This window comes from Erpetoichthys calabaricus, chromosome 3, assembly GCF_900747795.2.
Source record: "Erpetoichthys calabaricus chromosome 3, fErpCal1.3, whole genome shotgun sequence".
NCBI classification, from domain to species: domain Eukaryota; kingdom Metazoa; phylum Chordata; class Cladistia; order Polypteriformes; family Polypteridae; genus Erpetoichthys; species Erpetoichthys calabaricus.
In genome coordinates, this window is record NC_041396.2 from 207197122 (window position 1) to 207213479 (window position 16358).

General features: G+C 37.3%; 1 protein-coding gene across 1 annotated transcript in view; it reads right to left on the reverse strand.

Moving 5' to 3' along the window:
* lca5 (lebercilin LCA5) overlaps positions 1-16026 on the reverse strand; it is a 109080-nt gene extending 93054 nt beyond the window's left edge. Inside the window, exons 1-2 of the mRNA XM_051925575.1 lie at positions 15851-16026; positions 6603-6985 (exon numbers count right to left, since the gene is read on the reverse strand). Coding sequence (XP_051781535.1) covers positions 6603-6951 — 349 coding nt within the window. The 5' untranslated portion in view covers positions 6952-6985; positions 15851-16026. The remainder of the gene's footprint in view (positions 1-6602; positions 6986-15850) is intronic.
* Positions 16027-16358: the final 332 nt, after the last annotated feature.

A 16358-nucleotide genomic window follows, 5' to 3' on the forward strand; every position in this document is an offset into this window, starting at 1 on the left:
ATGAGGAAAGTATTCACAGCGCATCACTTTTTCCTAATTTTGTTATGTTACAGCCTTATTCCAAAATGGATTAATTTTTTTCCTCAGAATTCTACACACAACACCCCATAATGACAACGTGAAAAAAGTTTACTCGAGGTTTTTGCAAATTTATTAAAAATAAAAAAACTGAGAAATCACATGTACATAAGTATTCACAGCCATTGCTCAATACTTTTTCGAATCACCTTTGGCAGCAATTACAGCCTCAAGTCTTTTTGAATATGATGCCAAAAGCTTGGCACACCTATCCTTGGCCAGTTTCGCCCATTCCTCTTTGCAGCACCTCTCAAGCTCCATCAGGTTGGATGGGAAGCGTCGGTGCACAGCCATTTTAAGATCTCTCCAGAGATGTTCAATCGTATTCAAGTCTGGGCCACTCAAGGACATTCATAGAGTTGTCCTGAAGCCACTCCTTTAATATCTTGGCTGTGTGCTTAGGGTCGTTGTCCTGCTGAAAGATGAACTGTCGCCCCAGTCTGAGGTCAAGAGCGCTCTGGAGCAGATTTTCATCCAGGATGTCACTGTACATTGCTGCAGTCATCTTTCCCTTTATCCTGACCTGTCTCCCAGTCCCTGCCGCTGAAAAACATCCCCACAGCATGATGCTGCCACCACCATGCTTCAATGTAGGGATGGTATTGGCCTGGTGATGAGCGGTGCCTGGTTTCCTCCAAACGTGACACCTGGCATTCACAACAAAGAGTTCAATCTTTGTCTCATCAGACCAGAGAATTTTCTTTTTCATGGTCTGAGAGTCCTTTAGGTGCATTTTGGCGAACTCCAGGCGGGCTGCCATGTGCCTTTTACTAAGGAGTGGCTTCCGTCTGGTCACTCTACCATACAGGCCTGATTGGTGGATTGCTGCAGAGATGGTTGTCCTTCTGGAAGGTTCTCCTCTCTCCACAGAGGACCTCTGGAGCTCTGACAGAGTGACCATCGCCTCCCTGACTAAGGCCCTTCTCTCCCGATCGCTCAGTTTAGATGGCCAGCCAGCTCTAGGAAGAGTCCTGGTGGTTTCGAACTTCTTCCACTTACGGATGATGGAGGCCACTGTGCTCATTGGGACCTTCAAAGCAGCAGAAATTTTTCTGTAACCTTCCCCAGATTTGTGCCTCGAGACAATCCTGTCTCGGAGGTCTACAGACAATTCCTTTGACTTCATGTTTGGTTTGTGCTCTGACATGAACTGTCAACTGTGGGACCTTATATAGACAGGTGTGTGCCTTTCCAAAGCATGTCCAATCAACTGAATTTACCACAGGTGGACTCCAATTAAGCTGCAGACACATCTCAAGGATGATCAGGGGAAACAGGATGCACCTGAGCTCAATTTTGAGCTTCATGGCAAAGGCTGTGAATACTTATGTACATGTGCTTTCTCAATTTTTTTATTTTTAATAAATTTGCAAAAATCTCAAGTAAACTTTTTTCACGTTGTCATTATGGGGTGTTGTGTGTAGAATTCTGAGGAAAAAAATGAATTTAATCCATTTTGGAATAAGGCTGTAACATAACAAAATGTGGAAAAAGTGATGTGCTGTGAATACTTTCTGGATGCACTGTATGTATACAAAAGAAAAAAAATTAATAGTAAAGATTAAACATTATTTCTTTTTAAACTAAATACCTAATTGGTTTAATGACTAATAACTACACAAAGCAAAGGTTTAAAAGTTAGAAAAGGAGAAACAGATTTTGATTTTCATTAAATTTTAGAACAATAGCGTGATAATACATAATTTAATGTAGCAGTTTTTTTCATTAATGCATTATAATCATCTGCATGAAATCTTAGGAGTTAGTAAGCAGCAATGTTTACAACAGCCATTAGTGGGCAGCGCAAGCCTGCTTCTGCTCCTGTTATGTAAGGAACACACAAAACTGACCTAGAGTGAAAAAACTAAAGCATACTCTTTTTAATTGAACTCCTTATTTACACAAGGTAAACACTTGAGGGTATCAATAAAAACACCTTATATATTCACTCATTTAAATTTTCAACATATCACATTATATTAATTATTTAATACTTATTTCATATTTGGTATGTTATTTTACAGTGCATCATTTTATTATCATGCAACCACAGAAGATCAGTGATGGAGTCATATAAAAATAGCTGCTGAATATGTACATCAAGTGTGACATGTGCAGTACAAGGATAATCTAAAAACTCATTGTCATTGTGTTACGTGTCTCCTATAAGGACTGACATGGCCAAATTTCAGTAATGACAAATCAAGAGGGGTGTATTTAAAATGGTAATCCCAATTTATGACAAAAAAGGCCTGATCTTCTTAATGATCTTAAAAAGGTCTAATGCATCACAGAGCACGTTTTTGAGATGGTACCCTCAATGTTCTGTGTTGTAAGTGACAACCTTTTTCCAACCCTACACTCTCCAGACAGAAAGATGTTGGAAAAGTTGTGTGCTATTATGAGTACTGTCTCAAACCCTCTGTATGATATCCCAGACAATAACCTGCTGCAAAGCACCCTTAGAACAAGAATTATTCAAAAATGCTGTTCCATGGAGCACTATTAGAGGAACTTTTTAACTAGACTATTTTAATATACTTTTTTTATTAGATATTACAACACAATCTCCACATAGGTTATAATGTATCTACGGTATCTTAATCTGTTAGGAGCTTCCATAATTTAAGCCTACAATTGCTTTTATCAGTGTGCTTTAATTAAATATGCTCTTTATATTTTCAGTTAAATAATGGATCACAATCTTGAGGATAGCAAATGATGATTAAGAGATGGGGAATGTATTTTTACTTTATTAAAGCATTTGTGGTGTAGTCATAGAGCTGCTGCCTTACAACAAGGAGACTGGGCTTCCAAGCTTCCAATAGTCCAAAGACATGCAAGTTAGGTTAACAGGCATTGTTAAATTGACCTGTGTGTATATGGGTTTGTGTTCAACCTGTGATGGACTGGTGCCCTGTCTAGGGATTTTTCCTGTCTTATGCTTGCTGGGATAGGCTTCAGCTTCCCCATAACCCTGCTCTCGAGAAGCAGTTTAAGAAAATTGGATGGATGAATTGCTCATTAATGAAAACTCATCTATTACAAATATAAAAGCAACAGTTATTACAACCAAAGAAATGAAAGCAAAACCAAATATTTTCAACTTCTGGATCCATTCAATTTTGAAATTGTTATTTCAAATTATAAATAACAAGTGAGTTTATCTTAATTAACTTCTAAAAAAGTGGTCTTACATATACATACAAGGCACCGTGGTGAATAAAAAAAGAAATTTAAATTTACAAGTGCTGAAAACACGTGGAAGCTGGATGACAGATTAAGAGGAGACATGATTGAAGTGTTTTAAATTACGAAGAGAATTAATACAGTGGATCAAGACTGTTATTTTAAAATGAGTTCATCAAGAACACAAGGACACAGTTGTAAGTGCGTTAAGGGTACATTTTGCACAAACATTAGATATTTCTTCTTCACACAGAGAGGCATAGACACATGGAATAAGTTACCAAGTAGTGTGGTAGACAGTATAACTTTAGGGACTTTTGAAACTAGACTTGATGTGTTTTTAAAAGAATTAAGTGGATAGGACTGGTGAGCTTTATTGGGCTGAATGGCCCATTCTTGTCTAGATTGTTCTAATGACCCACTGTATATCTACAGAGAAAATGCTCAATGGGGCATCTGATGATTCTATAGTTAATTAAGTTGTCAGCAACTGAAGAAATAATCAACTGGACCAAGAACAATTTGCTCTTCTTCTGAATAAATCAAAATGACATCTGCACTTTATAGTAGACTATAAATTACTATAATTCGGTTCTTTAGTTCATATTTATAATCATATGAGACATAAATTAACAGCAACAGCTAAGACTGAATTGTAAAAAAATCTGCATCTAGATAGGGAAGCTTCACAAGCTGAAACCTATCTTAATAGTATGAAAAACAAGACAAGAACCATTCCATTCAAGTGTCTACATATACACTCACACCTGGCTAATTTCATGTCACCACTATGTGTCATATTTCAAAAGCTTATCCACTTTCCTTAATCTGGGCATTTTTCTTGCTCAAATTGCAGCTGTTGTACCTTTGTATTCCAACACAACACTATGTCTACTCTTATATGCAATGTCATTTTAAACCATTGATCTAACTGCAATATGAGTGATGGTCGTATACTTATGGTTATGCTCTTGCCCTATTTTTATATCTATCTACATTCACGACGGGGCAGTTTGACAATTTACTGCTCTGTTTTGAGCCATTTTGGATTTATAATTTATTTATGCAGCATTAGAAGTCTCAGTGAGTTAAATGAATTGTCCTACTTTTTATAAATAGCCCATTTTGAGGTATATTTTCATTTTCCACTTCTTTATCACCTTGAGTCCTTAGTTTGGCTGCGAGCACAGTATGTATAGTTGTCATGTAAGTGGCAACTTTTATTATGTGTCATTTTTCTTTCTCTTGTAATATATGACAGCTTAGTTTATGCAACTAATGTGATACTGTATATTTTGAAACTTTGATACTGTTTTTTGCAGAGGTTAACAATCCGCTACAGTTCTAGAATAATTGCTTTTGGATAGATTATCCATATTATTAGCTACTTGATTTTACCTTTATTTTTTCCTTTTTTCTAATTATATAATCTAACACTAAAAGTAGGCTGACCAGATTTACATAGTTCCAGATCAAAATACATCCCATTAATCCAGCAAGTGTAGTAGACATAGATAATTTCAAGAGTGGGGAATCTCCCTTGCAGTTTCATGCACATTTATTACATGACCAGCAGATTTAAAACAGGACATTCTGTTAAATTCAGGGATGTCTGGTCACCCTAACAAAAAAAAAAAAAAAACTTTATCTACATGAGACACATTACAGTTAATGAGGTAAAACAATTCCAGTTATACTGATTAATATATATACTAGCCATGCCCCATGGCTCCACCCGTGTATTAGTGGAAAAGGACTGTAAGGAGGGCTCTGCCTGGCTCCCCACTCCTGATGTCACGCATCCCCCTCCCCGCAGCCCGCAGCCTCTGTCTCGGATTGGCGCGAATATATCACTCCTGCAAGCGAACTATGATTCTTATCACAATGAGAGAAGTTGCAAAATCAACTGGAATGTTCAAGAAAATTATATATAAAAAAAAAAAAAAAAAAAAAAATGTAAATCCGTTAAGTATTTCTCTCGTTCGCTAGCTAAGCGGAGGTAAAGTGCATGCCCCAAGATAGGCGTGTGAGTGAGGAGGGCCCCGCCCCCTTTCCCTCGGCCTGCTGTGTGTCTCTCAGATTCACGCAAATAAATTCATTGTTTTTAAAAGTGGCCTGTTTTGCTACTTTTTTACAACAATTGCAAAACCAAAAGATTCCTTTAATCACTTACTGACATTGTCATTTTGTTTGGTTTGCAGTGCTCCAAGCCAATGGGAAAACCTTTAATGAAGCCCGTGGTAACACCATAGTCACTTATTAATTTGATCCTGTGTTGTGATGCATGCACTGTAGCTCTAGGTGCCATTTTTAAATTACGGCAGTGCCTATTCTAGGGGCACTGCACAGGTCAGTGTCTACTGTTATTCATTGCTTTTCCTAACTTTCTCTCATGCCAAGTTGCACTGCTTGCTTCTACTTCTAGAGAAACTCCCCGCTCTACCACTCCAACTTGGAGGTGGCTTTCTTCTGGCTATCTTACGAGTCAGGTATCCCTTTACTGGATCCATTGTGTTGATGCTAGCTAAACTAACCAATTTGCTATATTGATATCCTCCTGTGATTTCTCTTGATTTAAGACAGATTTCAGGTTCAAAGAAAATTGGCCATGGCATCATTTGTTTCTTTTAATGTGACAGCCTTTTGGTAGGTAGTGGTATTAAAAACAAATTCTTTAGGCTATTTAATAAAAAATAAACTACAGATAAATGAGAATACTTTTAGTTCAGAGGGGTCGCTGCAAAAATGGTAGGCTGATCCAAATATTACTCCATTTCAAAATGCTCTAGCATCAGCAGTTGGTGTATTGAAATTCAAAAGGTTTCCCTTTCATGAGATATTAAGTCAAAGAAAGAAAATAACTCCACTGATTTACCCTCAGCCTTGAAAAATGTCCTCGATTTCAAGAACATCTAAAGACAAATTATGCAGGTGTTTTGTTTACTTTGAAAGTTACTTTTATCTTCACACTATATTCATAGAAAAAATTGTACAATTTTATAACATCTTCCCAGTCATACATGTATATAAATGGAAACTGATGAAACGGATATATTTCAACAGTAATATTAAAAAAAACTTTCTTGTCTTTTCTTTCTTTTAATTTTCTTGCTTTATAGTCATTCTGGTGTGTGTTCAGACCAAAGTATGTGTATATTTATCTACCTATTTATGTATGCAGTTATTTAAAAGTTCTAAAATAACACACTTATGACAAGAGACTAACTCAACATCCCCATTTTATTTCATTGTTAATATTAGTGTTATCATATATCTAAATTACTAAATTAGGGACTTGTAGATTTCACTGAATATAGTTATCAATATGACTTTACCTCTTGTTTGCAATGGACCGCTGGAAACCCTCTTTATTTGATGTCTTCTTCTGGGTTCAATCGACCTAGACTGTGAACTAGGAGAATGAGATGCGACGGATGAATGGGAATCATCTTCATAATCATCTGAATAGTAAGATTCACTGTTTTGTTCACAGTCTGAGTTTTTTTTATGGTCAGAATTTCGAGATTCAGATTTCTCCCGATCTCCAATGCTGTGGTCACTGCTTGTCTTCAGGTGGTTTTGAAATAAACCTTTACTGTCTTTCCCAGAGCTCCTACTTGAATGCCGACCCCTTTCAATATATCTGTTGTCCTTGTGGAGCTTATATGAAGTTTTGAACTCCATAATTTATGTATGTGATCTACAGGTATAGTACACACTGAAAGCAGAAAAAAGATAAAATTAAAAATGTTAATTACCTCACTTTCATCGTACTTCTAAAGTTAGATATTGTTTAACTAAGTATATAACAATATATATTTTAAATTTATGTGAATCTATGTTTTTATCCAAATGTATTTGTGATATCATATACATTTCAAAAATTGGAACTCTTGTATTCTTACTATATTATATATATATATATATATATATATATATATATATATATATATATATATATATATATATATATATATATATATATATATATATATATATATACACACAGTGGAACCTCGGTTTGCAAGCATAATTCGTTCTGGAAATGTGCTCGCAGTCCAAAACACTTGTATATCAAAGTGAATTTCCCCATAAGAAATAATGGAAACTCAGATGATTCGTTCCACAACCCAAAACTATTCATATAAAAATGATTAATACAAAATATAAAGTAAAAATACATAAAACAAATTAACCTGTACTTTACCTTTGAAATGAATCGTGGCTGGTGTGAGTGAGTTTCTAAACTCTTGTGGGATTCCACCCAACGGGACGACACGCGGAAAAGCATCCCAAAGCAATTGCAGTCTCCCAGCGCTGTAGCAGTTCGCCATAAAAGCGAATCCGAAAAGATCGCAGGGTGATACAAGGAACAAGGAACATTATAAATGCGCAGGGCACAGTACTACTTGGCCATGACCCTGCCTGACTGCTGTGTCTGTGTATAGGAGAGTGGCAGATCCCGCTACAATAAATAATATCGCTGTTGTTGTTTCAAGCTGAATAAAGCTGGTGTCGCTAAAGTACTGAGACTAAGCTTCGTGTTTTGGGGTGCAAGACTGGGACTTGCACGTCACAGCACACACACATGCGCGCGCACACAAACACACACACACAGTCACAATGCTGTACTAAACAGTATACGCTCGTACAGATGTTGACTATATGAGTGAGGCATGCCGACTCAGACAGAGAATACGAGACGATTGCCACAATCCCGCAGCGAGAGAGAGAGAGAGAGAGAAGAACCATCAGCTCAGTTGTGATGACATGACGCTCAGCAGACAAAGCGTATACATACTACTCATATTGCAAGACCTAGCTCGTTTATCAAGTCAAAATTTATTAAAAATGTTAGCTCGTCTTGCAAAACACTCGTAAACCAACTTACTTGCAAATCGAGGTTCCACTGTATATACGTGTATATATATATATATATATATATATATAGATATATATATAGTATAAAAAATAATAATTAATACATAGTAAAAAAAAATGTAAATAACTACATACCTAGTACTATGTAATTTAAAAACGTTATTATAATATAACCATTTCCCTTCAAGTACACGGACAAAGCTTCTGTGGAATAAAGAGTGACACATTCATTTTCTGCAATGACCATGACATAAACATTGTCCAACACAGGCATTTATAAATCCCACAGCAATGATTATCCATGGCTATTGATGTATAAAAATACTTTCCACAATAAGGGCATTTCCCCAGAAGTCAACACCAGACACCATACTTTCACACCAGTCATATTTACATTCCCATGTTTATCAGTATAAAAGAGATAGGAAGGTACAGTATGTACAGGATTCCCTTGATGGTGCTGCCCTCAACTGTTAGTCTTTTGCCATCATCTTTCAACTGCAAATCAACAACTAGTTTTGGATGTACAAATATATTTACTTTTATGGAAAAATGTGTGAGGAACAGTATTAAAGGTATATGAATGTAAGTCATATATCATCAGCTGTCAACACTGGAAATAACCAGTAGCAAAGTGCAAAAATGTCCCCTTAAAACAGAGGATCAAAGGCAAATAATGCTCCTAAAATTACGCATTAGAAAAAAATTAACATGTATTTACTGTCACAATCATACTAAAACTCGTTTTTTCTACTTTGATTCCATCTGCCTTTTTTCAACCTCTTTAAGCTTTGTTGGCTGACTGTATAAACATTCCTATCATAAAATGCACCACTTTTTGATACAATCCACTACTGCAAAAACATAAAGGACGATACCACCAACACAACAGCCAATAACTAATAGCCAGGTCAATCTACCAGTTATTGAAGAATGGCAATTATATTGCCTCAAAATATATGTTGATAAAATACCTTGAATGTACTGAAGGCTTAGCCATTTTCCTTCACAGTTGTGTTAACGCTTTTTGTGACTTTGTAAAATGCAGTGAAAACATACAACATACGGGGTAACCCTGTAGTTAAGGCAATGCAAAAATACACCTATTACTCTTATACTGTCATGTAGCAAGACCTTAGCAAAGGCTTCTTTTGGTCTTAATAAGTGATTAACTGCAATTAACTTTGGTTTTTTTTTTGTTTTTAAAGCCTTTGTTAAGGTCTTGTTATACAACGGTATATGAGTAATAGATGCATTTTACAGTACCTAAAATGTCCAACTGAGTATCACATATTTGCATATGAAGATTGATGGTGGGTCTCTCTCACTAATAATGATTTATGAACGGATTAAGGGGTGAGCTTCCAAGCTGGCTGATGTTAGCTAATAGTGACAATAGCACATTAGGTTGGAAAATTATTTACATAGATCTAAAAATGTCCTCTGCACTTTCGGACCATTTGTGTCCATCAAGCATGTGTCAATAGGTCCACAGGGTGACAGTCACTGCATCTGATGCCTCAGATATGACTGTCCGTTATATACTTACTTATATCTCATATATACTGTATTTCTCTTCTGGTTCGTCCTGCTTCCACTTCAAAACCGGTCCTACCCACACACAGCCGACACGGCATTTCTCGATTCCTATTCGTTGTCTTCCATGTCATGCACTATACTGGCCTGCTGAGCGTAATACATCCAAAAAGTACTTTAGGTGCTGCCACAACAGTAAAGTAGCTTTACCACCTTTGCGGGAGTGTCTTTACAACAGCTTCTTACACAGCAGACATTACAAAATAAAGCAAACTCTGCATGCAGCGAAAATGTACTTCTCCAGCTAGATTCCATGCTCAGAACCATCAACCCCTTCACTAAATCAAACAAACACATGCATGAAATCGCTCAGTTCAATCCAACAGCATCTGTTCGAATGGTTTTCAAAGAAAACCCTGGGCAGGACTTATGACGATACAATGCCCCGACATTGCAGCGATTTTCGTTGGAGAAGATGGCGAAACGCCTGCCGAAAGGGACATTTGCATCTACCCCATACGCAACTCCTGTAAACAGATTTCCACGCTCAATATGAATTGCAATCCTATGGTTTACCCATTTTAATTCCCTTATGGAGACATTGGCTGGCACAAAGATTTACAACATGTTCCCGATAAAAGAACCGCCAAAGTGAATAAGGCTTACTCAATGCCAATTTTACGCGTACATATTAGCAATGAGGAATACATTTAGTATTTTGCACTCCAGCGGCAAACTATTCCAACAGTACGTCATAGATGCATATGTTAAAACTGAGGGCGCGCGTCTCAACTATCTCAGATTACATCAAAAAGATCTACGCGTGGAACAATACAATGTTTGAATACAGATGCACTGTAAGCAAACGCTGAAAATAACAACGTACGGGTAGGCAAAATGATCATATTACCGTCCACATTTCCAGGAAGTCCAAGATACACGCAACAAAACTATCAGGATGCCATGGCCATAGTACGTAAATTCGGAAAGCTCGATTTATTTATCACTTTCACATGTAATCCTACTTGGCCGGAAATTCTACATGCACACTGCGTCTTTCAAGAAGTATTTATTTCTACTTGATTTCTGAATTCCTTTCTCACCGTTTTCCATTCCTATTCTTACACCGCCATATGCTATGGCGGGTGTCGGCTACTATTTATTTATTACAGTCAGGCTGACATCCGCTATACTAAATTAACTTACAGTAGTTCAAAAAGAAGCAAATCTAAAACTACCAGTATAAGGCACACCATCTTCTTACACTGCCATATGCTATGGCGGACGTCGGCTACTATTTATTTATTACAGTCAGGCTGACATCCGCTATACTAAATTAACTTACAGTAGTTCAAAAAGAAGCAAATCTAAAAACTACCAGTATAAGGCACACCATGTGACTTTCTTGAGCACAGCAATTGTAGTGTTTCATTTGCCACATGTGCATACGTGGAGAAGATTCACGATGAGCCAAAAGAATTAATGAAAAAGAACAAGTGAAATTTTAATAATTTACAACAGGAAAACAGTTTCCTTGACCTCTTTTTATGCACACTTTTTCTTGGAGGTATTCCATTTTATCGTAATTCTAATACAGCTTCATATACTACAGTAACAGCTTTTACTTCAGTGCCTTTTCTTCCCATTCCACTCCTGTTCACTTGTTGTGATCACCCCTCTCCTCCTTGACACATCTTCAAACTCAGTCATTCAAATGATATTTGCATATTTCCCTCTTTAAAATTCACCTTGATATTCGCTTGGACAGACTCATTCCATGCAGCTGATGACATGTGCTGCTCCACCTCCATTGCTGTCAGTAGGCCCATTCTGGGCATCCATTTTCAGCCCAACACTAGTGGGAGAGAGGGCCATGGAATTTTTCCAAACAACAAACCCCTAATGAATAAAAATTCTCCTAAATAAGCTGGACTAAGAGTTGTCTGTGCTTGCTGGTGGATATCTCCTCATGCTGAGGAGTCTGGAAAGGGTAAGCCATGGAGATGTCAGATTTTAGAAGGAAGCTTGTGGTTTTAAAAGAGAGTATGTTCGCCCTTGATTTTAATCTCATTTTATTTGAATATAATTATTTGAACTTTTTAACCTCTATGTTCATCCAGTTTTAAGGATTATTTATTTATTGACTATTTGTTTTGAAGATCTTGCACTGCACTATGGAACACTTTGTTTGATATTAATAAAAGCACTGAATCACTTTTGCCCCAACCCCTTGCTGAATATACATGACCTCATTTACCCGGCTCATCTTGGTCTAACACTGTCGACAGTTACAGGTTGAAGAGGCTCCTGGAAGAAATAGGGAGCATGGAGCAGACCCAGACCATCACATTCAGAGGAACTATATAGGAAAGGTAAAACCAGACTCCCTTTTTCTTAGAAGACTATGCTCCTTTAATGTGGGTAGTGACATCCTTTCCATGTTCTACAAGTCTAAGATGGCCAGTGTGATTATCTACACTGTGGTGTACTGGGCCGGCAACATCACTTCAAGAGAAGATCAACGAATCAACAGCATAATTTAAGAAGGCACACTCAATCATGGGATACATGCTTGACCCGCTGGAGATAGTAGTGAAGGAGAGAATGAAAACAAAACTGAGTGCCATTATAAACAATGCTGCACAACCATTTATTGGTAGATCTCACTGTCACCCTTCCTATGCAATAGTAGAGTAGTTGCCACGTTGTTTTTGCACAGGGGTAACAATAAGAGTGATACAATTTGGCCCTGAAAAGACTGCTGACTGCTTGTTCAACTGATGCCTCTGTGGGATGAATTTCCTCAAAATAGAAATTCTGATTGCTAGAGTTAAATTGAGTCAGCCTTGGGATTGCTTCTGTCATGCTGCATGACTTAAGCAAAAGGTTATTCAATAAATGTAATTAAAAAAACCTGAAATGAAAGTCGCACTGTCTCTCACTTCCCTGGAGGTTGGCTCATTCTTGATATTTGTGATTAAGAATATCAGTTACATGCTTTGTAATATTCCTTATGAAGTTATTTCAGCTATTAGGTATTAGCTATTTTAAGCAACCATTCCATATTCATTCATTCATTGTTGTTACTGTTAAGGTAAACAGTTGATTCAAAACAGTATTTCTCAGCTCTAAAGAATTTTTTGATAATTATAGATCAAAAATGTCAACAGAAATAACTGAATGATTGAATTTGCCAAATAACACACACTAAAGCATAGTTGTGATATTCATTTGATGCAGAAGACATTTTGTGAAATTCTAATACTCAGGAGTCAGTTGAAGACAAGACTGTTCCAAAGTTTATTCAACTTGTTTCTTAAGAGTTTCCATCCCTACTGTATGTTTAACATATAACCTTTTGAGGCTAACAAATAATGAATTGTAAAACAAAGTATCAAATTCAAGATGATTTGAATATGGCAATTATAGAAACAGTCAGTCAATCAGTCATTGTCCAACCTGCTGTATCCTAACACAGGGTCACGGGGGTCTGCTGGAGCCAATCCCAGCCAGCACAGAGCGCAAGGCAGGAAACAAATCCCGGGCAGGGCGCCAGCCCACCGCAGGGCACACACACACACCAAGCACACACTAGGGACAATTTAGAATCACCAATGCACCTAACCTGCATGTCTTTGGACTGTGGGAGGAAACCAGAGTACCTGGAGGAAACCCATGCAGACACGGGGAGAACATGCAAACTCCAAGCCAGGAGGACCCGGGAAGCGAACCCAGGTCTCCTAACTGCGAGGCAGCAGCGCTACCCACTGCGGCACCGTGCCACCTGCTAACAATTATAGTAAAATAAAGGTAGGAAGAGTTCTTTGGAAAACATTTTAGAAAATACCTCTCTTTCCGCATGCTAAACTATTACAGTCATAAATTTCAATATGTGTAATAGGTCATGTCATAATTCAGCCAGTCTACATGAATTGTACAGAGCTCCTTCATAACACTGCAATGGGCAATTACTGCTGTTTTTGATCAATCTCTATTACTTCCTGTGAAACTACTCTATGTACACTGGTATCCTCCACATCCCAAACTCACGCCCAGATTATAATTTTTTTTAAACCATGGGACAGGTAGTGGACACAGTTGTGGTGAGCTGTTGCACGTGTACCAAATTAGCCTATTTTGCCCAATAGACAAATTTGTGGCAAGGGATGATTTTAGGGAAGTTGTGGGATGAGCCAATAGGGTAGGAATATATATAGTGCTGGGGCAGTTTTGTATGCTAAATTCAGTTTCAGTTGCCATGGACAATTTTAATATGTCTCAGTAAAAAAGGATTCCATCTTGTAACAGTAATTGAAAGTGGTTTGATATATTTTAATCTATTGGTAATGTGTAGGAAATGTTGCTTGGACCACTGACAATTCCAGCAACACCAGAAAATATCAAAAGGCTGAGACACGCTGTACAGCTGAGCCTTCAACATTCAACATGACATCAGTTATTTCAAACTGTATTTGAATTTGTGTTTATGAATTTGTCATCAAGATCTATGCTATCACCTGTTTAAAATACAAGTAGCACATATATTTCTGTGGAATAATTAATCTATGCAACTAAATATCTTTACTCCATTTATTTAATTGCTAAATGAAAACCAGGATATGCTTAAAAATTTGTGAACTCATTTTGAAAAATGTGTTGTAATGATCATTTGAAAAACATTCTTTTTACAAATAATATTTATGACGATATTTTAATTACTTCTTTTTCTAATCATAATAAGACAAGTGGCTAAGTTAAGTGACCATTCATAAAATACTTTCACAAAATCATTACACCCTCATGCTGCACCTGTTATAAAGAAAAATCTATGTATTTTAGCTATATTAAAACTTGAAATAATCCAATACATGGTGCTAAACATTAGGAATCTATGCCTTGTTTGAATGAAAATTATTGTTTTATTAAAAATACGTTTGTTCTCCACTGTTCTCTTTTAGAAGAAATGAATGTGCGAAATATGCTCGAATGTAAACAAAAATGTATCATATTTTTTTTTATACGACCAATGTTATTAGTCTATGCACAGCTCTGCTGTCATTGCGGTAATAATCCTCTTCTCGATACCAGTATAGGGCCTGATTTTCTTATTTAGCTCTTCAGATATACCGGTAAGTTTAAGAAACCCTGCTCCAGATGAGTGAGCCTGGAGGTGTTTAAGTACAGTATTGGAGCGGGCGTAAGACATGATGCTGTTGAGATATAACTAGCTTACTGTGGGTTATAAGAGACAAAGCATGTTAAAAAAATAAAATAATGAATTAATCTTTTCTTTACCCTTACACTCCACTGATTTTAATTAGGCATGTCTCCAAACTTGTTAACTTAAATACTAAATAGGGTTGAGAATGTTTCAAAGACATACAGAGTCAATTTAATGTATTGCAGCAGTATTTATTTTGATGACTAAATTTAACAGAATATAAAATAAATATTTAAGAAAACTAAAGTGATTAATAAGCACTGCCGCCCATGGACCTGGGTTAGTCAGATTCTTGTCTTGCCGTATGCGTTTCACACGAAGTGCAGCTTTAAATTAGTCCCATGTCGGTACGTTCTGTACGAAAGGTGCCCCATTAGCATCTCAACTGCGACCGATGTATTCTGCACTCGCTTATTTGCAGTAATCCGAGATTCTAGCCCCACACCATCAGACTCAAGACAGGAATTAGCAAGGATGCTTACTCGAAATAACATTCAAAACAAACTTTATTTATACGAACCTGGTGAGTTTCCGTTCGCGAAGGAAGAAGCAGGGACTGTAATAGGCCTGGGGTGCCATACGACGGACGAACTGCAATTCTCAGCTGTTGGCACTCTTTGCGTTTATAGGCCACAGCATTACAGGATGAAGTGTTTAGAATTAACAGCAGTTATCTACAAGGGAAACAACATAAAACGACATAACCTACCGAACTACCAATTCTAGCAACAGGCGCGCTACCCGTTATTCCGTGGGTGTGCGGTGTTACATTTCCTAGGATTAAAAAAAAAAATCACTGAAAGTGTTATGAAATGTGTGTTAAACAGCGGGAATAATTTTCTGCATTAGACAATGCCACAATCTCATTAATAAAACTATCATACTTTTTTCGTTTTTTTCATAACTTTATAGCCAGAATCTCCTTCTCAGCCCACCCACACTTACCGCATTTGATGAGCACCGATTGTTGCTCTCACTTCTCCTACGATATTTTCGTGTTATTCAACAAGTGTTATCCGTATCACCAAGAACAGAAGATTATGACAGCAGGGCATTATCATTTTAACGAACCCGCGTTTACTTGTAGTTTTTTCTGCCCTGCTGCTGTCGCTAATGGATTAGTAATATTTACAGCCAGCTCCAGGGTAACAGCAGCTATAGACAGATTGGTGTTTAGGCACCCAGTTCCACGCCCCTCTTGCAAGGCAACGCCTCTCTATCCTCGCTCAATGACGCGCTACCATGACAACGAGAACCACGTGAGCGAACATAATACGCGCGTACTAGACAGTCGCGCTTTACAGACGCGTAGGCAAAATCAATATTTTGTCATCTTCTTGCTAAATTCTTTGTGTATGGGGGCGATCTTGCGGTTTGGGGCAAATGGGTTGTTTCTGCTCTCAGAACAGTTCAGAAATACTATACAGTACTTAAAAGTGGATCTTTAATGCCA